General features: G+C 42.8%; 1 protein-coding gene across 1 annotated transcript; it reads left to right on the top strand.

Annotated features, from left to right (window-relative positions):
- The first annotated feature begins 1,390 nt into the window (after positions 1-1,390).
- On the top strand, positions 1,391-9,385 carry HUS1 (HUS1 checkpoint clamp component). Its single transcript, XM_080382138.1, has 8 exons — positions 1,391-1,566; positions 1,851-1,978; positions 2,469-2,645; positions 3,309-3,416; positions 4,368-4,442; positions 6,404-6,503; positions 6,833-6,964; positions 8,394-9,385. The coding sequence occupies exons 1-8, from the start codon at positions 1,515-1,517 to the stop codon at positions 8,474-8,476; spliced, it is 855 nt and encodes a 284-aa protein (XP_080238264.1). The 5' UTR covers positions 1,391-1,514; the 3' UTR covers positions 8,477-9,385.
- Positions 9,386-25,792: the final 16,407 nt, after the last annotated feature.

Raw genomic sequence — 25,792 nt, 5'->3', positions numbered from 1 at the left:
TAATACTTGCATTCGGGCTCAAGACCACCTCTCCAATCCCCATGGAGATGGCTGGTAGAGTATTTTGTAAGATGAGCTTAAATCTTTCCAGGAAAACCAAATGTTTTTATTTTCTTTAGGTACAGAAAGAAAGTCTGATTCACCAGTTCTCTTCAAACACTTACTAAATGTTGCAGATAAATTTTAAGCATTCTAGTATTCAACAGAATATTCTGAGATTCATGACTTGAAGTTTTTCCTAGGTCTTTCTGAACTCTAACAGAAGAGTGCTCCTGTGGCATGGCCCTTTGGCACAGTCCTCCAGCACTGTCCTGATGATGCCCCACACCAGGCTTCCTCAGCAAGAGGGCTTGGTGCCACTCTTAGAAGAACTCTAACCTTCCTGGGTAGGCACATAGCAACCAGCTACATCACGAGTGTCTCTCCAGCCACTCAGAGCTAGGGTAATGAGATTTCAGAGGGAATCATCCATCTGAACAGCTTTGCAGAAAAGGTGGAGTCCTAGCAGTACAGCTGCTTGCAGAGAGCCCTCATTGTGGCCTTCTAGAGACAGAAGTTCTGCACCCTCTGCCAAGCATACTTCCACCCCTCACCCCCATTAATAGGAAGTGGTCTTCCAAACCTTCTCCATGATGAGGGGTGTGGGAAGGCCAAGGACCAAGATTTCAGCCCTAACTTCTTCCATCAGCCTGGAGTGAGAGCTCCAGGACTTGGTGAGCATTTCCTCGCTGCCTAAGCTGCTGAGTCCTTCACAGGCAATTGACCCATTCTTTATGGAGCTTTCAGGACCCACAGCTCTGCTTGCCCGCTATGAAGAGAGCAGTCACCACTTAGGCCTCAGGTAGCTTCACAGGTTGCTAGGGCATGATCAAAACCAGCAAAAGCAGGAGTAGTCAGAGCAGCAAAGTAAGCTTCTTGTAGAACCCTGTGACACCAAGTTCTCAGGAGAGGCTGTCCATCTAAGGCTATAGGGCACAGGGCAGTCAGGAGAGGGGCAGGCTGCTGCGCTGTACTGGTGAGGTAACGCAGCCCATGAGGTGCAAAGGTGAGACAGAGTAAATGACAGCTCCTGGTGGATCAGGACATTGGTGTTCATTTAAGAAAAACCAAGATCGGAGCTCTTAACCTGCTTGATCGCTTCACACATTCCTTCTCACACCACTCGCCCCTTTCCTCCCAGAGTCTATTACGAGGTCCTGAGTTCCCTTCGTAGCAGAGACACTGCTGCTGGCCTAGGAAGGTCAGGCAGAAAGCTGTGCTTGGTTCCGTGCTAGCGGTCACTGGCATTGCCAGCCAAGGGACCCCGGGTGTCCGCCAGCATTTGCTTGCATGAATCTGCCCGATTTCTAAGAACTTCTCTTCATTTTCAGGATCTTCCTCTCTCTTCCAGCATCTCCCCGCCCAGCTCCCGGCCCGCCCCTGGCCGCCACGGCGGCTCCCGCCCGGGGTTGCGCGGTGCCCGCCCCCGGCCCGCCCCGGCCCGCCCCGGCCGCAGTGGGTGGTGCGGCGGCGCCATGCGATTCCGGGCTAAGATCGTGGATCTCGCCTGCCTCAACCACTTCAGCCGTGAGTGTGCCGGGGCTGGGGCCGAGCGGGCTGGGGGGTGGCCGTGCCTCGGCGGGCGGCCGGCCCCCCCCCGGGGGAGGGAATTGGAATGGCGGCGGGGGCCGCAGGGCCAGAGGCCTTTGGCGGCGGGAGGCGTTTCCTCCCCCGCGGGGTGTGCGGTGCCCCGCGGCGGTGCCCCGCGGCGGTGCCAGCTGCTTTCTGAGAGACGGAACGTTTCTCCCCGCCCCGCTGGGATGAGCTGTGTGAAGCGGTGCCCGCCATAACGCACCCCCCACCCCTGTCAGGTGTCGTTAACACCATCGCCAAGTTAGCCAAGGCCTGCACCCTGCGCCTCACCGCCGGCAAGCTGTACTTCATCCTCTCCGATAAGGTCGCGAATGGCGGCGTCGGCATGTGGTGCGAGCTGTGCCAGGTAAGGCCGGGCAGGGCCGGTAGGTCGTGAATAGGCTGTTGGGTCTGGGCTGCGGGGCGCTGCGGGGCCCGGCCCTGGGGTTCGCCAGGCCCGGCCGCTCGGCCCCGCGCTGTGCTGGGTGCCTGGCAGTGGTGCAGCCTCCTGCTGCTGCGGGTGCTGCGGGTGCTGCGCTGCACTGCACTGCAACAGGAGAGCGTAACTCACCGGCCGTACCCCCAGTTTTGGGGACTGAGGGGTGTTGGGGCAGGACTTGCAATGAATAGGATTAGCCTCGAGCAACGGGCCTTCCTGCTCCTGCGGCCTGTCTTGCTTCCTGCAGGTGGTGCCAGGCAGGGGAAAGCTGCCCATTGTGTGCACGCAGGTCTAAGCTTAAGGTCTATCAGTTTTCACCTGTCAAGTGAAACTTGCCCCTCTGCCTGTTTCTTTTTTTTTTTTTTTTCCTCCCCCCTTCATTTGCTTTCTTGTATCTCCCAATTTTCAAAAATTGTAGGGGAATTTCTTCGATGAATTTCAGATGGAAGGTGTAGCTCCAGAACACAATGAAATCTATTTAGAGGTGGTGCCTGAGAACCTGTCGAGAGCATTAAAAACTGCCCAAAGTGCGAAGACAGTGAAGATCAAGTTAACTAACAAACACTGTCCCTGTCTCAGAGTTGCTGTGGAATTAGTAAGTGCAACCATGATTTTATCTTCATTATTAAGAAAAAAGCTCTTGAAAATTAAGTGCTTTTCCTAAGATCAGATAAAAGCTTTAGTAGTCTTTGATGTTATTCTAGAAAACTAGATAAAGAAAAATCATGCTGTTTTTCATTTCACTAGCCTTTCTGGCCCTCATGGTTGGTAGCACACAGAACCAGCTTTGTATTTTCCAAAAAGCAACAAAGAGATGGAGGAAGAATGAAACCTCTGTGATTGAAGCACCTTATTCTAATGTCTGCTTTTCTCCACTCCTTCATTCTCTAAATCATCTGCAGATTATTGCCGTCTCATTGAAGCTATTAGGTGAAGGAGGTTTCAGTGTAGTGTTTGGCTCTTTGTTCTGCTTTTGTCCTGCCTTTCTGTTTCAAACTGCATTCTTCCAAATTTTTTTTGTTGTTAACACCTCTTCAGCTAAGGATAGCTTATAAATACTAATGGCTGATACCTCACAACCACTTCCTTATTCAAAAGGGAAGTCTGCTTAATAGTGGTCCAGTAGGAAGCAATGGAAAACTGGAACTGAGTGTCTGAGGCACTCAGTTCCAGTATTTCCCAGAGTGGATCTGAAAAATTTGAATCTGGAATTCAAGTACTGTTCTTAACTGAAAGAACATCCTTTCTCTCCCTCAAGCCATCTTTATCAAGCAGCAGTAGGATTGTGACACATGACATTCCTGTGGGGGTTATTCCCAGAAGATTATGGAATGACTTCAGGGAGCCCAATGTGCCAGACTTTGATGTAAGCTTCCGTTTTTATATTCCCTACAGAAAGGGGAGGTTGCAAGTGAAATGCTGTTGCTGCAAAGTGTACTGCTGGTGGGTTTTGGAGAGAAAGTGAAAGGAAAGAGTGAAGGTTGGAGGCTAGAGGTCTGGAGGGGGATGGGACATGGCTTCCATCTGGACTCTTTTTTTAAGAGAGTCCAGAACCTGTGGAAACAGAGCAGGTGGCTACCAGTTGTTGTTGCTGTGATATTCAAGGTGGAGGAAGAGAGGAGCAAAGGACTTGCATGGCTTTAGGTAGGAGCATCTCCAAACCTAACACAGGTTTAGGTTGTTTCAGCTGGTTAGGTATCAAGTGGCCCAAATAATCTGATCTTTCTGAAATTCATGGCCTACCTGCCACAGTCATATGTTTTCCCCTGATTTATATATATATATATGCTTTCTACGTAATTTTTGACTTTTAGTGGAGTTGCAAGGAAAGGTCTTTGTGCAGATTTGCTCCTGTTTGAGGTTATAGATGTCTCTTACTGCTATAACTAAGAGTATTTAAATTCTGGAGACACATGACTCTGTAGAAACTTGATGTATTTTATTTCAGATTTACACTGATGCAATACCAGATATAATTACAGTACCATGGGAATCATGTTCTTTTCTCTTTGGCTATAGTAACTATTAACTGCTCAGTAACACAGATGTAGGTTCATGTGAGAATCTGATCTGCCAAAACCTGTCTATTTTGATCACAGACTTGGGCTAGCAATTACTAGAGAGGTGACCTGCTGGTATAATGGGAAAGAGTTCCTCTGTTCCCGAGACGTTCACTGATTTCAATTAAATATTGTGCTTCCTACACTCAATAGATAGCAGAGTCCAAAATAAGATAGAATTGAAGGGAGAAATAAATGCATCGTGTTCCAATCACATATGAAATATTTGTGTGAATGCAGTTCTTACATCTTTCTAGGTCAGTATTTACCTACCAGTGCTGAAAACAATGAAGACTGTTGTGGAGAGAATGAAGAATCTCAGCAATTCTGTTGTAAGTTAAGGTACTTCAGGTGTGCGTCCTACAGACCTTATTTTATCTTGGACTTAGGATGTTGCCCTGTTGCCCAGACTCATCCCCCCATATTGTACCTTGTTTTGGGAAGGGTCAGACATTGAACTAAAGGCACGTGAAGACTGTAAGTGCTGAAGAGAATGATGGGGTTTATTTTAGGATTTACACTGGAGAGCTTGTCCTGGGCTTCCCAGAAAAGTGGTGCTCTTTGTACTGAATCCACAAGCCAGTCTTCATAGCTGGTAAGAAATCGCTAGCTGGAGACTTCACAGGTGATTCCATTAAAGAAATGCTATGGAATCTTGTGTTAGATGTCTGTGTGAATGAACTTCAGGTAAACTTGAGGTGGAGTTCAAAGGGAATCCTGCTAATAGCTCCTGGATATCAGCCTGTGCTTTAGACTCTGACATAGCGGGTTTCCAGTCTGTGCTGGATTTCTGGAGTGCTGGTGGGCCTTCCATTGAAAGAAGCCCTATGTACTTGGCCAGAAAAGGGGTTTGGTTTTTTCTTAGTAGTTGTTGCTCACAGTCACCAGGATTGACTGACATGAGAGTTAGTAAGTAAGCATAGAGCTTTGGAATAGTTTGTTTTGGGGGCTGTTCATACCAGTTTTGATTAATGGGAAATTTTCTGTAAACACTGAGACACTCTCAGTCTTCCAAGTCTTGGAAGAGTTGAGTGATTACCCTGGGTTTCTGGCAGTTTTGCAAATGACAGCCATCCTGCAAATACGAGACTAAGCACTTCAAACTCTTCTGCTTTGTTGCTGTTACGGAGTTTTTGTTTTTTCTGTCTTTTTCCTTCTCCCATGTCCTCAGTGGAAGTGCTTGCACACAACTAAGTACAGTATCACTGCTTTGTTTCCAGAGTTGAAGATCTCTTCTCATGCAGGATAGCTGTGTGATTGGATTGTACTTTGGTGTTCAGCAACACTCAGAAGAGATAGCGTGTTAACACTGGGCTTACCCACCTTCCGAAGTACCTTACCTCCTGCTCCAAAGCAGGAAAATAAATAAATCTGTGAAATAGCTTTATAGCTCTGAGGGAGGATGCAGACAACATGCATCTTCTACATGCTTTCCCATTACTAAAGAACAAAAATATCATGTCACAGTTAAATTTTTGTGCTAGATGCATCCTGGTAGTAAAACTGCTCAAGATCAGTGCTGCAAAAACAGCTTAGAAGCTCTTTCACATAGTACTTGCCATTGTTTGGGAGCATTCATCTGTGGGCATCTCCGTTCTACAGGAGATTCTAGTTCTGATATGAACCTCTTTTTAAAATTACTGAGAATTCTAATCACAGAAGTGAAGTGCTTGGATGTGCTTCAGGAATCCTCTGATCTGCTTGGGATTTGTGTGAGGTCATATACAGTCCTTGGTTGGACACTTTGTCAGGATGGAATTTGAAAGCTCTCAGCCCTTTTCCAGGATTTTTAGCAGGTCAAAGTTCTACTTGGAGTACTGTTCTGATGCAGTTATTTTCTGGTTGTAAATCTTTGAAAGCAACTCTGCAACTGCAGGTCGCCTCTTGGTGCATCCTATTTTCTGTGTGTGTCATGTGGACTGTCTAGGTGCCTTTCTGTTTGTAGAAAAGCAGGAAACGTTGCATTTCTCCGGCTTCAGGCTCTTTCTTCTAAAGTCTTTTCCTCAGCACATGAACTTCCCAAAGCCAGTACTTGTTGTAAAATTACTGGATAGCAATTGATTTTCTTTCTTCTTATCATTTCAGGGAGGTTAGCCTGGGATAATTCACACAGGAAGGATGAGAAATGCATTTTTTTAACTGAATGCTTAAATATTCAAACCCTGTTCAAAAAGTACAGTTGAGCTGTGAAGGCACTGATGTGCTTCTGGAAGCATGTATTTGACTGCACTCTATTCTGTAATTTTGCAGTGTGAAAGTGGCTTGCCTAAAGTTGAGTTTGATTGTATTGCAGGTGATTGAAGCAAACTTGAGTGGAGAAATGAACTTGAAAATAGAAACTGACTTAGTATCTGTAACAACACATTTTAAAGACTTGGGAAATCCTCCCTGGGGTGAGTTTCTCTGTTGCCTCTTGTGTCTGTCTGATCTTACTACTTAGGTGTGATGCTGGTAACAGTACTTACCTTGTTAGTCCTTAAAAAAAATTTCAAGTACTTTAAAGTCTTTAAATGAAATCTTAAAAAGAAAAGTGGCCCATGGCTGTTTCATGTTTGTGGGGGAACCTCTTCCAGTATCCTTGAGAACTTGGTAGGAAAACTGGGCACTGCAGTTTCTGAAAAACAGCCCATTTGAGTACCAGCTGTTCAGTGATTATCAGGTGCATCCTTATGGGTCTCGAAACTCCTGCTGTTTTGATTGTGTTATGTTCTCATGCTTTTAGCATCAGTGGATGAATGTCAAGATTCTGCTCAAGACAGAGATCTGGAAAGCATGGCTGAAGCACGCATAGACATCAGGAAGCTGCAGCAGCTGCTTGCTGGACAGCAGGTCAATCCCACAAAAGCATTGTGCAGTAAGTTCAACAGCTCTGCTTGCAAGCTCCTGTTAAGGAGGGATGTTTGCCATACTTGTTGTCACAGCAGAACAGCACATACTCTGTTTCGTCTCTTTGAAATGTGGAGGACTTTTAATATTTTACTTTTAGGCTGTAAGCTTCAGGCCTCAAGTGTTTGGAGAAGAAAAAAAATATAAAAAAAGTATTTAAGCCAGGCCCTTTTATACATATCAAGTTGAATACTCAGACTAATCATGGGTGTCTTCTTGTTGTCATTGTTTTGAAGCTACTATTTTTATTATTATTTTGAGGTATTATATTTTTTAAAAGTCTTAAAACAAAGCCCCTGGTTTCTAGCAGAGAAACTGATATTTACTGACATGTTTGTTTTAGTTGGTTTTTTTTCAGATGCTTTCTTACATTCAGCACCAAGCTGATTTTAATACCAAATGCTTTTTATGCATCTACTGTTTCTAATCATAAAAATATGTTCTTTCTGGCAGAACCCTGTGCAGGGTTTTATATCATGTTTTGCTAACTCTGTATGCTTTTCCTATGAACGTCTGTGTATTATGGTGTAGTGCAGACGCTAAGAATTTCCCATGTGTCATGGTTTAACCCCAGCCAATAATTAAATACCACGTACTACCCCCTCACCCAGAAGGATAAGGAGGAGAATCAGATAGGAGTGTAAAACTCGAGGGTGGAGATAAAACAATTTAAAAATTGGAATAAACCAAAACAATAATAATACAGTTATAATGAAAAGGAGGGAGAAGGGGAGAGGAATGAAGTTCAAAGGGAAGGAAGAAAACAAGTGATGCACAATACAGTTGCTCACCACCTGCTGACCGATGCCCAGCCAGACCCTGAGCAGCGATCAGCCCACCCCAGCCAACCCTCCCCCTGCCAGTTTATATACCAAGCATGAGTCCCATGGTATGGAATAGCCCTTTGGCTAGTTTGGGTGAGATGCCCTGGCTGTGTGCCCTCCCAATTTCCTGGGCCCCTCCAGCCCTCTCGCTGGCAGGGCCTGAGAAACTGGAAAGCCCTTGACTTCGTGTAAAAATTACCCAGCAACAACTAGAAACATCAGTGTGCTGTCAACATAGGTCACACCAGAGCCAAAACACAGCACTGCACCAGCTACTAAGAAGAAAACTAGCTCAATCCCAGCCAAAACCAGGACACCATGGAAGATTTAAATGATGGGTATAGCATTATAGGCCTATACATTACATATTTCCTTTTTGGTATCAGCTTTCATAGACTCTTTAGTAATGCTTCATAGGCCCTCAAGGACTTAAATATTACAGGGTGATATGTCTAGTCATCCTTTTGTCAGCACTGGTAGAAGCATTGTATTATGATGGTGTTCTGTAAATGTAATACTAAAGTATTTTTTCCCATTTTAAGCTGGATTTGTTGGGTTTTTTTCTCTTTACAGATATTGTAAGCAAAAGAATTGTCCACTTCATCTTGCTTCATGAGGATGTTTCACTGCAGTATTTTATTCCAGCACTTGCCTGAATGTTTTGGAATCTTGGTCACTTTCCAGCCCGAGGCCTTTTCCATTAAGTCTGGAAACTTTCATGAGCTGCCAGAGTACTCTCATGTGATATGTTGTTAGATGCAGCCATCCGATGGACATTATTTCCATATTTATAAAACTATTCAAAATACCTCCTCATCCAGAAGGCATTTTTTGTGAAGAGTTACATGCTATGAAAGACACAATGCTGAGGAGCTGGCATATCTGAGCGTTATGGGGAGCAAAGCTGATATTTTTATGTGCTTTTGGGATGCTTTGAGCTGTGGGGAAGGCAATGTAGTTTTTGGGTTTTTTTCTTCCTCATCGACAACCATAAAGGTAGAATTGACCTCTGGAGCTGCTGCTAGGTGTGTTCAGTGTTGTACAATCCAGCTCCAAGTTAAGAGGTCTCCAAACAAGCTGTCATACCTCCATGTAGCAGGAGAGCAGTCTGGAGGGCTGACAGATTGGTATTTGCCTTGGAAGGTATGCACAGGCCTCCTGAAGAGGTATGGGATTGACTTCTGTTGCAGCAGTGATTACATGGAATTGATGCTGCTGCATGTTGTGCAGCAGAAATGTGTCTGAGGCAGAGGAACTTCCTGTGGCTGTCAGCGTGTAACTGGGTGTAAAAGCTGCTAAGGAGCACCAACAGCTTAGCTGTGTCTTTTTGTACCTGGTTGTATCTTTTGATCTGACTTGCTCCAGCATAGTACAGTAGAACAGTAGTTCTCTCAGTGCTTGAATGGATGTGTTTAGCTCTTTCCCTGAAAGGATGAGAGAAACAGTCTAAGTTACGTTGTTGATGTGGGTGTTGAAGGTCTCTATCTATGTACAGAACGAGTATCGTATGAGGACATGTGTGAACACAGCAGTTGATGTGAAATAAAGAGCAAGTTATCTCTGGATCACATTTTTTCCCCTTTCCAGATGGAAAGTATTGTACAACCTGTGTTATTATGGTGTCAGACATGGCGAGATGTCATCTAGGCTCCAACGCTGAGCAGCCGAGAGTATGACCAAGACTTACTGACAGGAGTACTGCCACTGCTTCTGCTTCTGGTTATCTCCTGAGGTCTTTTCCTCCTTACTCTGTGTATGATTGTTATTCAGCCACGTTCCATATAGGCTTTGGTGTTTCACTGGGTTTTGAATATGTTGTGAAACTTCTTGGTTTAGAAATAATGAATTTGCTGCCAAGCAGGACTGAGAGTTTCCGCTAGACAACAAGTCTTGTTGCGGTCAGAAGTGTTGCTGTTTTGTTTTCATTTTTCCCCCCAAGAGGCATTGAGGTTTGGGGAGCAATTTTTCTGTTTCTAATTTTTAATTGTGGTATTCTGAAAGTGGGTATTAATGCCTGCAAGTGAGTGTATACAGTTGTGTTCTTGTAGCTGTCTGCGAAGCTCCCTCTGAAAGTTCTTTGAGGGTGTAGGTAAGCGGGAGCCACTGGCTAGTCCTGGCCCTTCCTTCAGTGGGCTCTCTGGTGCCAGCTCTGTTCTTCTGTTTTATCGTGTGTACTCCTGCTGTATGCACACAGGTGTATACATGCTCTTCAACAAACTTAATTTTACTCCAACCATAGATAATTTGTGCTTATTTATCACCTACTGTCTACAGAGTACACTGGATGAAGGACTTACATGGTTAAGCAAGGGGTAAGACTAAATTCTGTGATGTGTTTGGCCTAATTCTACTTCAACTGTTGTCCAGAGCAATCAACTTCTTCCTTGATGAGTCAGTGGGATACCAGCTCCCAAAAGTGTGCAGGCACAGGTCTGCGGTTTAGGTAAGCATTATTTAGTGAACACATTCTTTCACATGAATAGCATACACACTGAAACCCCCACTAAAGGCTACTGAAAAGTATATGACGTCACTGACTTCTTCAAGTTCCTTGTTAGACCTAAAAATCAAAACCAGGGAGAAGAGAGGATTTTCCCCCCTCCATTTTTAAGAGAGTGCCTTTTTTTTTATAAGACTCTGCTACACATCCACTGTGGTAATGGATAGTGGCAGTGGTGAGTGGTAGGAATTGTATTTCAATTTGGAATCACATTTGTTGGATCCAAGTGTGCCTGTTACTATGTGTCCCAAGTCATTCTGTACTTCATGTGCCTGATCCCAGTTGATCACTGGGTGCCTTCCTCAATGTATCTGTTAATTTTGGAGAATGTTTTGTGGAAATACCTCTTGACAAATTTAGCATCTGTATTATGGATTCAAAATTTGACAACTTGCTGTTGGCAGGCAGTATAATCAGTTCAGTGCAAATACATTCATATTGATGTGGATCATATACTTTTCAAGCTGTAGTCCCATTTCTGCCTCCTTATTAAATAAGACCAAAAACCAAAGAGATTTTATTTGGGTTTCTGAGCCACATAGGTTTACTTTAATGTGTAAAAAAATATTGCCAGAATGGAAGTGGGATAATGATGTTTGGTGGAGAAGCGTGCTCTAGACTTAAAGAATATGTAAAAGGACATTGCTGTCTGGGCTGGAGGGCCAAGCACAGGGACTGGGCATCACACCTAAATATGTCAGGTAAATAACGACCTCAAATTTTCTTTTGAGATCGGTGTCTAACACCATTCCTTCAAACAAGTGAGCTGCATGTCCTCTGACATTGCATAACCTAATTGGCAAAGGTTAGAAGTCATTTAGTATTACGTGATTGAGACAACAGCTGCATTGGGAGGGGGGAAGAGAATTCTGCAGGTGTTACATTTTTGGTTTATATATAAATTTCTGACTTTTTTATTATAGACTTCTTGGCTCTGTAAGTCTTACTGTACCTCTCTGTAAGATGGGGCAGGGAAAAAGGATCACTGTTCTTCAATTCATAAATGTTAAGATACAATCAAACAATTCAAATGTGTGCTTTATTCTGTTGTTTTGGACCAGTTGACACTGGGGCTGTTGAGTAACTAGGTCTGCAGAATTCAGGTTTGAGTGTTCATCACCGTAATGGTGCTGCTTGTACGTTAACTCCACCTCCAGAAAGGGCAAGAGGGGTTTTTCTTTTCTCCTTTGCTAGGAATATTTATTTGAGTGTTTGGGATGTTCAGCTTGTGGGTTATCAGGCTGAGTGGTTTTGCTTTGTCAGAAAAGAAAATGAGGTGTGACATGAGCATGTGTTACAGTCAGGAAGGCATTTGCTGCTTGTACTGACTTGGGGTCATGCAGCACTGAGCATCAGACAAGTGAAGCCATGGGTTTGGGGGCCTCAGTATTGTGTTCTTGGGAAGCAATCAGACAAGCTTTCTGCCTCCAATGGCAGAAAATCTTGAAAGCAGAAAACTTGACATAAGTTTTCTAGTTACCCTGCTATTTGTGTTTGAGATGAGCTATCACTTAGTTACGCTTCTGGAGAGATTTCTAGCTTTCTGACCTCCTATGTCAGTTTAAATAGTAATGCAGTAGAAGGCAGGTATTTAGCGGAGCAGTAATCTGGAATGGAAGCTTTTTGTACTGGTGAGGGATTTGGGATCCTGATGTGGAACTTTTCTTGGAGGGAGTGGTGAAAAATACCAGTTTGCCATGCAGCTGTAAGTAAAATTAAGAGCAGTCTTGCCAAGAGAAGTGGCTTTAAAACATTGTTTTGTGGCTGCATACTAGAAAAATCTGAAGAACAGGCATGATGTTCCTGTGTATTGTTTTATTACTTGCAAACAGACCCAAGACTTCAGATAAGCATGTGGAGAAAAAGCATTAACCTCTGCTAGCCTGAATCACCGAGTTCAGGTCTCTAGGAAAGCTGTGCGATTGGAGTAGTTTGTCAAATAGTACAAGTGATTTACATTCTGAAAAGTCATCCTGAAGAGGCTTCTCAGCCACCCCTATACAACACCTGCTACTCCCTGCTTCCCAGGTCCTCCCTCAGTTTGTACGCTGAGGAACTTTTCTTTCTTTGGAGCTGGGGAACTGATTCTGGGTGCTTCTGTGCCTGTTTTGTAAAACCTAGCAGATTCCTTAATTCCAGATTAATTAAAGAGCCAACCCCATGTGTTCTTAGTTAATGGCCTGGTGAGAGGATGGAGGCAGGCACTGAGGGACGAGAGGGAAGCTGCTGTACCTCTGTGCTAACTTACGTTACTCTGAACAGCTACATCACAAGCTCCTCGGATTCCCTCTGAACCTTGTTCATCTCTGAGGGGCTTTGCCATCCTCTTCTTAGGGCCCTCCTCTGATCTGTGGCTTCAGCGTGTCTACCATGTGTGTATGTTCCTCTGCTGACAATTTTCATTTCACTGAGGCAGGATTTATTTTTCCCCCTCTTCTTGGTGAGAAAACGCTTCCTCTATACCACAAGATGTTTATTGAAGCCACTTTTATGCCTGTGCTACCTTAATGTTTTCTAAACAGGGTATGATACATTTTTTTACACTGTGGCTGAAGGTGATGCTGTTGACTGTTTGTGCTGGTACATACTTGGAGTAGTTGCTCCTGAATGTGAGTATGTAGTACACAAGGTTACGTACATACGTTTTGTACGTTTACTGGTAGTTTGTACCTTAATTTTAATCCAGCATCTGTTACATTAGCACCCCTGAAGCTGCAAGCTTCTGCTTTTTATGTCATTTTAAACAGACAAGTTCCTACATGACATTGATGTATTTTGGTTCTGCTTCCTAAGGGAACGGTGCTCTCTATTTGGCTGATGTTCTGTTCAAATTTCATCCAATTCTGGACTTTCCAATTGCTCAGTTCTTTTACAATATTCTAGCTCTCCTGTCCTCTTAATCAGTTTTGTACCAGAAGGTGCTAGTTTGTTACGATGCAGTGAAAAAGGAACTTGGAAACTGTAAATAATCACTTAAAATACTGTTTATTAAAGGTAACACTGTAAAGAAAGAGAGGCTAGTATAGAGAACCTTGCATCCCTTTAGATGCTGGCAACACTGGATCACGCAGCTTCAAACAGGCCTCTGAGCGGCACGCAGCGTGATGTGTATATCCCACCCACAGAAGAGTCATCCCACCCCATTGTGGGGTTCTTGCTGCGTTGTGGTGTCTTTGCCTGCTGTCAGCGGGGGATTAGTGCCTTGGTGTGCCTGCAGAGCAGGACATGCTAGACCTCAGCCCATGAATCTTGGGATGTGCTGGAACTGGCACGAGGGAAATGTGCTGGAAGAGTGCTTGAGTTCAAGGGGGAGTTGACAGCCACTCTTCTGTGCCTGGCCTGCAGAAGGGAGTGTGTCCTCTGGTGTCACAGCACTAGCAAAACTAGCCAGCTGCAACAAGGCTTTTACCATCACGTACCAGGTTAGCTTCCATAAGTAGTTCCTGTGCCTTATACCTGGTACAGCCACCAACCCCCCACCAGCTTTCAAGAGTTCATTGACTGTCTGTGCTGTTTCTTCATCCTCTTCAGGCCAGACCACCCTGCTTCTTGCTTCTGCTGCATCCAGATTCCTCTTTCTCCAGGCTCCTCTTCCAGCCAGCCTCTCCTCATCTAGGCTCCCCTTCTTCTCCTGTGGCCTCTCCTTGTTTCTCCTACATCCAGGGCACGCATGCACACATTCTCACCTCTGCTTCTTCCAGGTGTCTCTTCATTAGCTGCTCCTCTTCCATACCCCTTAGAGCTATTTAACTACTTAACAGGAACCAGCCACAGCTGCACATTATCCACATCAGCCAGTGCACCGCCCCTGAAGCCAGCCCACAGCTGTATATTATCAATGTTAATTAACCCACCTTCATTCCTCTACAATTCTCTGGCACAGAGGAGGGAAGACAGAGTGTACCTTACTTAGCCCCCAGACTCAGGAGAGCGGTGCGTGATGTGGTGGTAAGGGGTATCCTGCTGCAAATCGAAGGCAGGCGGGTGGGCTGGCAGCACCTAGCCATGGTAGGGCACCCCACCCTCCATCACAGGTGCTTCCCACCCAATGGAAGGAACAGTCTTGCTGTGTTTTCTGGTGAGGCTCTTCCCAGGTTACGCAATGTTTGTTTTCAAGGGATGAATTAAAAAAGAGCCATTACTTCTTTCCCCAATTCACTTTTAGTTGGATGAAATGGGTGTCATGGCAGCTATGTTTCTCAGAAAGTTAGTGTTACAAGACAGTGGAGGATCTGTCCAACAACAAAGTGTCATTAAATATTAATGATTTTTATTTTTTTTCTAAGGAGTCTCTACTCATTTATTGCAATCAAAGAGCCTGAAAACCTGGTGCAGATATAGCTAATGTTCAAAACAGGAGGCAAATAGGAGAAATGGTGATATTGCTGAACTGCTAGTTTTGCTTCCTTTTTGCAGTAGAATGGCTGGATTGGCTGTAATTCTTTGGATTCATTGCAGAGTAGTGTGATTGCCATTTGAGCTATATTTAAATCACACTATTGTCCCGAAACATTCATCAAAACAGTTGTTCTGTGTGCAGTGCAAATTTGAAGCCATTTATGGAGCACAGAAACGTTTTTTTACAGAAGCTTCTAATATTGACCTATCTATTGATCTTTTGAAAACTAGTGGAAATCCTTCACTATTACCATTAAATATTACCTTACAATATCCTCACCCATTTTGTATCAGACACTGTATTACTTTCCTATTGCAGGCCTTGATTTTCAAGAAATCTTTATGTATAAATATTAACTGTCCATTTTGATACACTATCAAACTCTGCTATCTTATATTCTTTTCATCCTTTTTTTCAAAGTATGACTTAGAGGAGCATTGAAGAGGGTGAGAATGTAAAACTCTGAACCAACCACCAGCTGCTAGGTAGTAATGAAAAATAGTAACTTTCATTAACAGTTATTTCATTCTGGTGCTGCAGAGTTAACGCAGAAAATTAGTTGTTCTGCCATTTCAGATGCTATCCCACTCCTGGCTAAACAGAGTTTAAGTTCAGATGCTGCAGTATCTGTTGTGGTCTGACATTTAGCAGTACTTAACATTTAATCAAATTTACTCTGTTTTGGAACACCCAAGATTCTGTCAAGGTTAGGTAACGAGAGGAGACAAACTTGAAATGCCAAAGGGTAAATAAATTCTAAATATAAGACAGGGGAATTAGACAAGATGTTGGCCTTGTCCCACCATCTGTCCCTGGGACCACAAGATACTCTCCATCCCTCACATCCGACCTCATCTGTCTTGTTCTGGCATGAGCTGATACTGTGGAGCAGCCTTACACAAGCAAGTCCCTGGCAAGTCTTCTGCCCTGTTGAGAAAGCCCAGGAGGAATTTATGTTACATTGCTTTGGACTTGCTCCTGATTTTTCAGATGTAATTGCTTTGAAATTCACCTCCGCTTTGAAGTCTACCTGGCCCCAAACAACTTTTAAATCTTCGCATTGAGTCACAGTAGTTGTTAAAGAGCTCAGGCCCCATGACTGCTGGGTTTGATTTTTTTGCTCTTTATCTTGAATGAAACTTTGTCATGTTCTACATTTTTGATCTGTTCAAATGTACATGTGCCACTTTAATATTTGGTTATATTCTTCAGTTAGAAGGTAATGGGTGTAATTCAGAGAATGATGGCAAGCTTGTGAATTCAGTTGGAACAAGCATTTTAAGTGGCAGCCACAAAAATTGTTCTTGAGCAGCTTCAGAGAGTTAAGGAATTTCTGGAAGATTCTTGTATCAATTGTATTTCTTCACATGCAGACAGACTTTGTCCAGTTCAAAGTTAAATCTTGCTTTGAGTGTGTATGGGCTTTTTGACACCCCCCTCCCTTGAAGCAATAACAACGTGTATCCAGCTGAGTAACTAACAAGGTGCATCAATTTGGCGCTTTTTGTAACCATCCAAAACAGACGTCTTGCAAGGTCAGCATTTGAGAACACAACAAATCTTTAGACCTGTTTCACATTGTGTATAGTTGTATAATATTATGTGGTTTGGTTTCCAGTTTACATTTATAAGGTTAAATTCTGCAGCCTTTAGAAATAACTTTCTCTGTCTTTATAACTACGCAGGTCTTATTAGAGAAAACTGCAGTCATGGGCTCAACTCTTTGCTGAAGTGGGTAGCAAAAATCTCTCTGCCTTTGAGAAAGCGTTTTTGTGTGTCAGTGAATTGGTATAGAAACTTGCCTATAACCTCTTGGTTTTCTTGCTTTCTGATTACCCACTACTGTATTACTGATCCTTGTTTTTATGCTGCTTTATAAAAGACTTTGCATGTATTTTTTTTTAATGCCACAGCAATTAAGAGTGAAATTTTGATTAGAGAAAGAAAACAATAGAGGGAGCTAAAGAGCTGTGCAAAAATGTATTACTCTACTCTCTTACAAAAATAAAGGGAGGAAAAAGCCGTGCACCTCAGTTAACACTTGTGAGAGGGTGTGATTTTTTAATAGTCTTTCATAAATTACATTTTTCAGGTGGGCAGGTTGCCAGTGTCTAAATGTAAGGCTGGAATTGTTTAAACTTTGCAAGCTATGAAAGAAATATTGTTTCTAGAGCACGCATCATGAATGACCCAGGTCAAATCATTTAGGCCCAGACCCTGCGAGATGCTGAGCTCAGCGGAGATGGGTGGCTAAAGAGCTTATGGGACCTCTGCTCAGCCCTCTCTGTGCCTCAGTGCTTCATCTGTAGAACAAGAATATTTGTACTAAACAGCTGGGTTCAATATGTGGCGAATAAATGCACGAAGGATTTCTAGTGCATTTGGCTTCTCTGATAGAGGCCTAAATCTGAATTGTAGCCTTCACCTCCCAGGTATTTCCTTGGGGACATCTTTATTCATGCACACGCTCAGGGAATGGTCAGGGAAACAGACGGTGAATGTGTGTGGGCTGGTGCCATGAATGTCTGGCTCTCCTGTCCTTAGGTGGGAGGACAGGTATGTTCAACTCATAGTGAATTAGTAACTAATTAATCTCTCACTTTGTGATGTACTATTGATGACAATCTGAAGACAATTTATTGCAGTTCACTAAAGGAATCTTGGACTTCTTTACATTTTGTACCGAGTTGTTGGCTAATTAGTTGGTTTTTCTTACACTTGACAGATTTAAAGGCTGCATTCTGTGAGCTTGTATCGTGTTTTGTCATGTCATGTAACTATGGAAGATGCCAAGCTGGAGCTCTCAGTAATTTATTTTGGTATTCAAGAGTCAGATAGATTTCCAGCAATAGAAACTGTGGGTTACTAAATGTAATCGTTCAAATGCCAGGAGCCTTTTCCAAAAATTAAAACAGACAAAAAATTGTCTTATACAAGCAAAAGTTAAATCACACTCAGATCTTAAGGTATTTTAAGTGGTATCTGGTCATGGGCTGGCACTTGTATAATGTGTGGCAAGAACCAGGAACAACTTTAGCCTTTGTTTTACTCAAAATAACTGTCAATGTTAGCAATGCTAGAAAAATTTTACTTACCACTGTCACTTTGGTGAATTTATCACTTCTTCAAAAACATAGAAGCAAGCTAGGAACTGAAAAAATTACCTCTAATTCTCAAAAATATTATGGAAGAATTTGTACACAGGTCTTAGACTTTTGAGCAGCTCATAAATACCTGTTAGTTTATAGTGCCCAGCTTTCAGCTGCCATAAATCAGCTTAATTCATTTGTAATCCGTAGTGACGCCAATTTATGCCAGCTGAAAAATAGGGCTCTGTGAAGCTTTCCGTAATTCAGGTCGAGGTGATCTGCCTCATGGCACGGGAACCCTTCTCACAGATCTCCTTTGTGACATTTCTTTTGGAAGCTGAAAATAAATCCCAAATACCAGTCACAACATTTGAATTTCCAGAAGGCGCTGGCATTTCTGATGAAGACACAAACATCGACATGCCATTGGCATGGGGTTTTGTTTGGATTAGGCTTGGCTTCTACCCTGCCGATGGCGGCTATTTGATTTGTGGTGTCTGTGAGCCTGTGTGGCTTCATCACAAGACCACATATTAACATAACGGAGGGCACAGAGTTCCTCTAGAGCAAAACTAATCCTTGCGGCAGTTTTTGTAGGCAAAAAATTGGAGAGGACCTGACTCAGGCCCAGGGCAGCGTGCCCAACAAGAGCAAGCAGGTTGATGGTTACCAAAGGTTTTTCCACTACTCTGGGGCAGTGCTTCCTTTTGGGGGCTGGGACTCGGTGATGTGCTCGTTTTCAGGAGGTGTGTACTGATGCTGCCCAGCTTGTCTCCTTAGAGGTCATTCAGATTGATGGAGCCAGAGACTCAGGAGGGCATTTTGGATGAGAGGGATGCATTCAATCATGTAGGAGTAGGCGACACGGAGCCCATGCGACATGATCTTTGCTTCATTCTAGTTTGAAAAAGATCCTTTTTTTGGGAGGCAACCCATATTTGGGAAGTTCAAATGTTTACCTTTAAAGAAGCAGAGATAAGGAAGACTGTTATGGTTCATTAAATCTCCACCATAGAGCCATGCTGACTCAAGCCTTTCCAGAAGTGATCCTCAGAACTGTATCTTTTAGGCCTGCCTCATGGAACGTAGGCATCTGAGCTCCAGCCCTCCAGGCAGGGATGGGAGCATTGACCAAAAACTTGGCCGCAGCTTCAGTGCTCGAGTCAGCCAGACGATAGGAAAGCAGTGTCCTGCGTCTGTAACTGAGGCTGTTAAAGGCAATTTCTGTGTTGTTTTTGGATTATTAAGAGATCGAGAATCATTACAGTGATCCTTTCCCATCTGCCTTCTAGTCTCTCTGTCTCTGGGAGATAGGCAAGGGGGTTTGAACTTGCTCTGTATCACACCAGAGTGCCTCCAGGATGGTTTCTGTCAGTGAGCTTCCCTTCCAAGCCTTTGAACATTTCCCCTTGTTTGCAAATTCACAGTCTGACTCTAAGGCTGAAGTCTCCACAGGTGAAACCCAGTAAGCTTCCATGAGAAATTACAGTTTGCATCGGATGGGCAGATGTGCCCTTAAGTACTGTGACAGCGCAGAAGATAGTGAAGGCAGATGGAAGATAGGCCCCTTAGAGGGAAGAGGAGTGATTAACTCCTGCAAGTATAGTGTGTGCTGGTGCAGTTGCCAATATTTTAGTAAAAGCTGACCACAAAAATTTATTTCCTTCATTCTGTGATAGCCTGTGAGTTGCAGGGGATGAAGGTATTTGCAGAGAGGAGAGAGGAGGCTGCAAAGACCCTATTCATTTGGATTTTTCTTTGACACAAACTCACTTTCTCACAGCTAGGCTAGCTGACAAATGGCTTCTGTTTGGCTGCCCTGCACTGCCGTCACTGAAATGTCATCGTGTGCAGACCCGGCGCTCAATCGGATCACAGCCACAGGAGGCTTGAGGTAGGGAGAGGGGATCCCTCCCTGTGCACTACCGACGCACTCAGGCTCAAAACATCTCTACAACAGGTGAGTGGGTGATCTGGTTCTGTAGGCTGCTGCTTTTTCAAGGGACTGCAACACGTTCTGTTTTCTATCCCAGTCCAAGCACACGCTTGGGAAGTCCACAGATTTTAATGAGACTTAAGGAACACCTCAAATTAAGGATGAATTTGGTGCCAGGCTGAATGTTTTGCCAAACAAGGTACTAAAATACTTCAGCATGGAAGTTCAGCGTCGTCTTTGACATAATTTCCCTTGGTTTTGAAGTGTAAACCACACATTCAGACCTGACTGAAGGAATATTACCAGATGATGATGTCACTTTTTTAAAGAGCTTTTGCAAGAATAAGAAAATACATGGAAGAATTTTATCTCATTTACTAAGGTATAGGAGATTGTTGCTATAATGCAAAGGAGAAAATCTGATAGATGTGGAAAGAAATCTGCTGTATGTCCAGCGTTATGCCAATATGTCCATACTGGGAGATCCAGCACCAACGTGTTGAAAAGCCCTGCAGCTTTGTACATCTGGGAGGTTGTGTTACTTTGTGCTGTACTATGGTGACGCAGTGGGGATGAATATTCACAATTTGCTTATCGTTAAATTAGAGAACCTTGTCATGCAATGAGGTAGGATGAGGGGGTGAATTTCATCTTCCTACTGCTGGTGTTACACATGTTATACAAAACCAACAAGAACCCTTTAATGGAAGGTTTGCGGGGACTGGACTTCAACAGTGCTGCTGAATTTTTTAATGCGGTAAATCTTTTCTTAGACAATGGAAGGAAGTGGCTGTTAGAACCTGATTTATGCTAGCAGGACCAAGCCAGCAGAGGAAATGTTTAAAACTTAGTAATTTATACCATCTAAGTTATAAAAAAAAGGAGATAATTTATGGTCTGGTGCTGTAATTTGGTGCTGCTCTCTTCCATTGCTTCTTCTTCATTTGCCTTACACCCAGGGATGGGGTTGATGTCTGATGAACTGTCCTTGCCCTGGGAGAACTCCAAGAGTTCCTTTATCAGATTTTTTTTTTTTTTTTTGGCACTATATGCAGTAGCAGCATAACTAATTGGAAGAAAAAAAATCTTTGTGAAAAAATAATAGATTTCCCTCACTTTCACATTCTGGTATCTCCTTTTCTTTAGCACTTTGTGTCTCCTATTTCTACTTTTTCTACCTGGTTTCTGAAAGCTGAAATGTCTATCATAATTATAATGTCAGTATTTACCATATCAGTTCTTTCCACAGGTAATTGTCATGGTTTCAGAAACAAGATTTATTTATACTTGTGGTCTTAATTTGATTTTTCTGTCATCTCCATTCACTTAAAAGTTTTAATGAGAGTAATGACAGCTTTTGTTTATTGTCTTTTCGTTTATAAAGGCTAACCTGCCTCTGATTTCTTAATTTGATCAAAATGATGCCCTTCATGTGGTAAGTAAATGTTCGGTAAATGGCTTGGTGTTCTGTGCACTAAACACTGTGATACCTGCAGGCATTGTCTGTACAGCACACTCTGACACCAAGCAGTGGTTAAAAAATGGGGTATCTGAAGTACACTGGGCACATTCTGAGGAAATTTGTTGTCCCCACCTCAGTTTCCTTCAAACTAGGAGCTTCAGTTTTATACTTGGATTCCACAGTTTATGGATTCTCCTGGTGTTTAGTGTCTCCCAGGAACCAACTGGCAATTCACAGGATCAAGCACCTAATGATAGACACTGGGGTTTGTTTTGTCTGGAAATGCAGTAATTCTAACAAGTTAAATATTGGCTTTAGAATTGGGGATTTTTTTTACACTTCTCCTGGATTTAACTTACTTTTTTCTGCTGCATAGTTTACATTTATAGTGTTCATATGCTGTAAGTATCATTAATCGGTGTATTGTCAATGCCTATTTCATCAAGGTAGAAAACATGCAGCAGGTAAACCACATGGTAATTACTACTTTAGTAATTATATAGCTTATCCTACCTTACTTTTCTTATCCCTGGCTTATTTCTTCCCATTTAAGCTTGTAAATTAATCAGATTGTTCTTGATGTGTGTCTCTAGAAAAACACTCAAGTAATACCTGTGTGCATGGTTTTGTGATAGAGCTCTGATCGCCAGGAGTGTACTGGAGAAAAAGGTCTCAAAACTGTGAGAGTTAATGTCTGGAGAACCTCACACAAAAAGCTGTGCCTACATGTTTTTTAATCAGAAGAGAAGCCCTAATTTATTTGTGCTCTGAAGAATCTGTCTTTTAAAAGATGACAGAAAAAAAAGGAGAGTGGAGGTGCATGCCGGGTCGCAGTTTCTTGTGGGGAGCGAAACTTTTCCCTGGTTCTCTGTGTCAGTAGTAGATACGTTACTGGCTGAGGTCTTAATTCTAGAAGTATAGAAACCTGAACATTGAAACTACTGTCTAAAATAGCACTTAGCAGTTAAAAATATGCATACAGAAATTTCCATGAAAAATACTTTTGGATTAAAAGTTAGATTGTCAGTTGTGATTTTGAAAATTATAAATAGGAATATCTGAAATGCCAGCTATTTTGTTTTTGAAAATTGTAAAATATGTGCGCTTTTGCTGCCTCTGATCTTTTTCTCCGTTATGGGTCAGGTTCATTGTGCATATCTTCTTTCCCAGAGCAAAACTTCTTACCAGAAAGGGAAGCTATGACGTGTGTGTCTGTCTGTCTATATAATGGGAGTTTTAGTTAATGAGCCTCAAGTGAGTAGGAAGGGGCAGTACAGAGTCTGCACTACCCTCCTGTAAGGTACTGCAGCTGTTGCAGATCTCTGTAGAATATCAGATTTGTAACATTTCCACTTCAAATTTTTTATGCAAAGTTTTTGTTAGGGACAGAAGTGAATTGTCTGACCTTTTGTGCCTAAAACTGTTTTCCCAGAACTTTGAATTTTCTTGTGATGAACGTACAGAAACTGTTTATTCCCATTCATGCAAAATGCAACAAACTAAAACTGCTGCCTTCTCTCATCTCGGAGGCGTGCACAGGGTGATTGTGTTTCTCCTGTTAGTCCAGAAAACCCAAAAGGCACATGTTGGACTTGGATCACCCAGTGAGCTGTAACACTGAGGGCAGAACCTGCTGGTGAGTGCCTTGTCTGGAGCAGGTCCGGTGGCATCAGGAAGCTGCCGGAGCACCACTGGCATTCCCACCCTGGAGAGGGGCTCTGAAGCTTTTATGGAAGTAGGGAACATTGGGGGAGATTTCTACTCCTGAGCCTGGAATTTTGACCTGTTTGGTTTTAATCAATATTCAATTGCCTTACATAAATAAGTTTATGTAATGCCTTATTTAAAGACTGACTGGAAGTGTAGTGTTTCTAAAAGACTAACGATTTCCCTGCCATGTTCCCCAACAGTCTGTAGGCTTCTTAAGTCATCTGCCATATCTTCCCAGAAGAGGGAAGTGTTCATCTTGAAGATATGTGAAATAGCTGAATAGAACTCACCAATCAGTCAGCACTTCTCATATTGAACATTTCTGAAGTTACTTTGTGTTTTACAAAGTCCATTTTTCACTCCAGCCAACGTTGTTCACCTCAGTGGATGATTTTGAAGCTTTCTCGTGGGCACTTCACATCTGTCTTTAATTTTCATTCCAAAAAAAAGCACTCAGTCCATTTTGGTTTTGTTAATGAGAAATTCTTCTCTCTGTTTACTGGAGCCTTTGCTTGTTTATTTGAAGGTTGATGGTCCCATACAATTCTGTGACTGCATAGCACAGTGCCTTCAGACAGTGTTGTGTTTTTTCCCAGGAAGGAGCGTATCTTTCCAACAGATTTCTTCACAGTTTGTTATTGTATATCTGGTAGGTTTTGGTGTGGAATGTGCTATAACATTATAAAGCTAAATTTTGTGAAAAACACTAGGTAAAAACATAGGCTTAAGTCTTTCCCTGATGTTCAGTCTGGTTTTACTTGTTATGTATGTAATTATTTACAGTGCCACTTAACCATTATTTAAAAAAACCCAAACCCCACACCTGTTATAGATGAAATTTAAAATTGCAAGTCTGTTAAGAAATGGAATTGTCAGTTTCTATTAATTGGTGGTTGACTACCAAAACATACACCAAGGGCGTCCACACTCTTCACTTAAATGTCTCTGTTAAGTGCTTAAATGTATCACCCAAAATATTTGCAATAATTTGGGAAGTCAGGATCTGTGCCTGGTTTAGGATGTTTTCTGGCTAACTGTTATGACGAAGAAGTCAACTGATAGGAGACTGAAGTGCTCATTAGTATAATTAATTCTCTATAGCAGAAACTCCTCGTTCCAAACCTCACTGTTAACTTGTCAAAGAAGCCAAATTATCTGCTAAGCATAAAGTAAAGGAGTTAAAGCAGTAGAAAGGCTGACTTAAACGACTTATTCCTTAGTATCTAAAATATTCCTACTTACCCATTCTTCTTTCTTTTGAAGTTATGCAGCCGTAATGCAAATGGCATTTCAAGTAGGAATGTCCTGTTATGGGCATCACAGAAGTTAAGAAATTCAGTGTAATGGCATCATTCTGGACCTATCAGGAAAAACACTGTGATTATGTTCCACCTTTCTTGCTCGTTCCACACAATAAAAAGAAGTGCAGTAGAGAGTGTGGAAATGTGACTGAGGTAATTAATTTTCTTGGCTACCATTTTCACCACATGCTGCTAAGTTTGGATGTTTTTCATAAAGTAACTACTTTAATTTTATTCTTTTCCTGCACATTTCCTATCCGAAAATCTGATGGATTGGCTGCTGATCTGGAATAGTGATCTGTAGCTAGCTGTCTGCTTACATTTTCTGCACCTACCCACACCCCCATGTGCAGGAGGAAAACGAGGAGGAAGGTCTTTGAACATCTCTCTTGATTTGCCCCTATATATCAATAGCCACGACTGGCCAAAACCATCTAATTTTTGATTGCTCTGTTGAACAGGTTGAGAGTAGCTATTTAACATTCTGGTGAATTTTCCTCAAGGAGTGTACTCTGCATCAAGAAACCCCTAATCTATATGTTCCAGCTGCCATGTGAATGTGCTTAGGTTTGCAAAAAGCATCTGTTAATAATGGTTAACACAGTTACTAAAAGCGTAATCGCACCAAAGTTTGAAATTTTATTTCAGAAGCAGCTTATTTTTGGGAAGCAAGGTGGGTTGGACCATCAGCTGTTGCAAGGTGGCACAGTCCCTCAGACATGAGTAAGATGACTTTGATTTACATCCATTGAGGATCTCAGCCTTTGAGGGAGGATGGAAGAAAACAGAGCCATGGTGGTGGGGAAGGCTGAATCCCCTGCAAGGGGAGTGAAGGGGACTGTGCTGCATGGACCACAGACCTCGGAGAGAGAAGGAAATTGAAAAACCTATTGTGTTTTGCTAATCCCAGGATGAAAGCAACGTTCTGATCCCTTGAAGATATTTAGGGTTCTTGGGCTATCTCAGATTTGTACCTGGTTAAATGGGCTTTTGTAAACATTTCAGCAGCTGCAGATGAACAAGATGCAAGAACCCTCTGACTGTGTCTCCTTGCCCCTAGGTATGCCTTTTCTTTCTAGAGCTGCGATGAAGGCTGTATCACAGTTAGTACCTTGAAAGCATGCTCCATCACTGTGGTCTGCTATCTTTGCTGAGAATTATCTGCAAGAATGGATGCAATTCATAATTCCGCTCTCTGTCTTGGGAGGTTAAATGTGAGATGTAGTGACCGATAACCTCTCACATGAAATCACGTAATTGACATCTTTAGGTTTTATGTACTAGTTTACAGCACAGTCTGCAAAGCTTAGAGTAATGCATTTCCCAAGTCGTAGCTGTTTTTTTTCTAAATTGTAACTTTTTCTTCATGTCCACGTTTTAAAGACTCTCACAGAACGCAGCAATTTAAATGCGACAGTTCTGGGCATTGCAGCCTGCGGCTGCATAGTTCTGAAGGCTGACAAGCTTTCCCATCAAATGTAACCTGCAGGGGCTGAGGTTGTACTCTAGGGCAGAGGCTTTCCATGGCCAGCGCTGCAGGCCTTGATGCCTCCCTGTCGTCCCGAAGTGACACGG

This window comes from Falco punctatus (assembly GCF_963210335.1).
Source record: "Falco punctatus genome assembly, chromosome: 4".
Lineage (NCBI taxonomy): Eukaryota > Metazoa > Chordata > Aves > Falconiformes > Falconidae > Falco > Falco punctatus.
Note: the sequence above shows the minus strand (reverse complement) of the source record. Positions and strands in the feature narration are given on the sequence as shown.

What these genes read in the sequence shown, in the direction of transcription:
- HUS1 (XM_080382138.1), top strand. Translation starts at nt 1,515, where the DNA reads ATGCGATTCCGGGCTAAGATCGTGGATCTCGCCTGCCTCAACCACTTC. An exon ending in TCAGAGTTGCTGTGGAATTA is followed by an intron (nt 2,646 to 3,308) that starts GTAAGTGCAACC and finishes CTCTCCCTCAAG; the next exon opens with CCATCTTTATCAAGCAGCAG. An exon ending in AGAATCTCAGCAATTCTGTT is followed by an intron (nt 4,443 to 6,403) that starts GTAAGTTAAGGT and finishes ATTGTATTGCAG; the next exon opens with GTGATTGAAGCAAACTTGAG.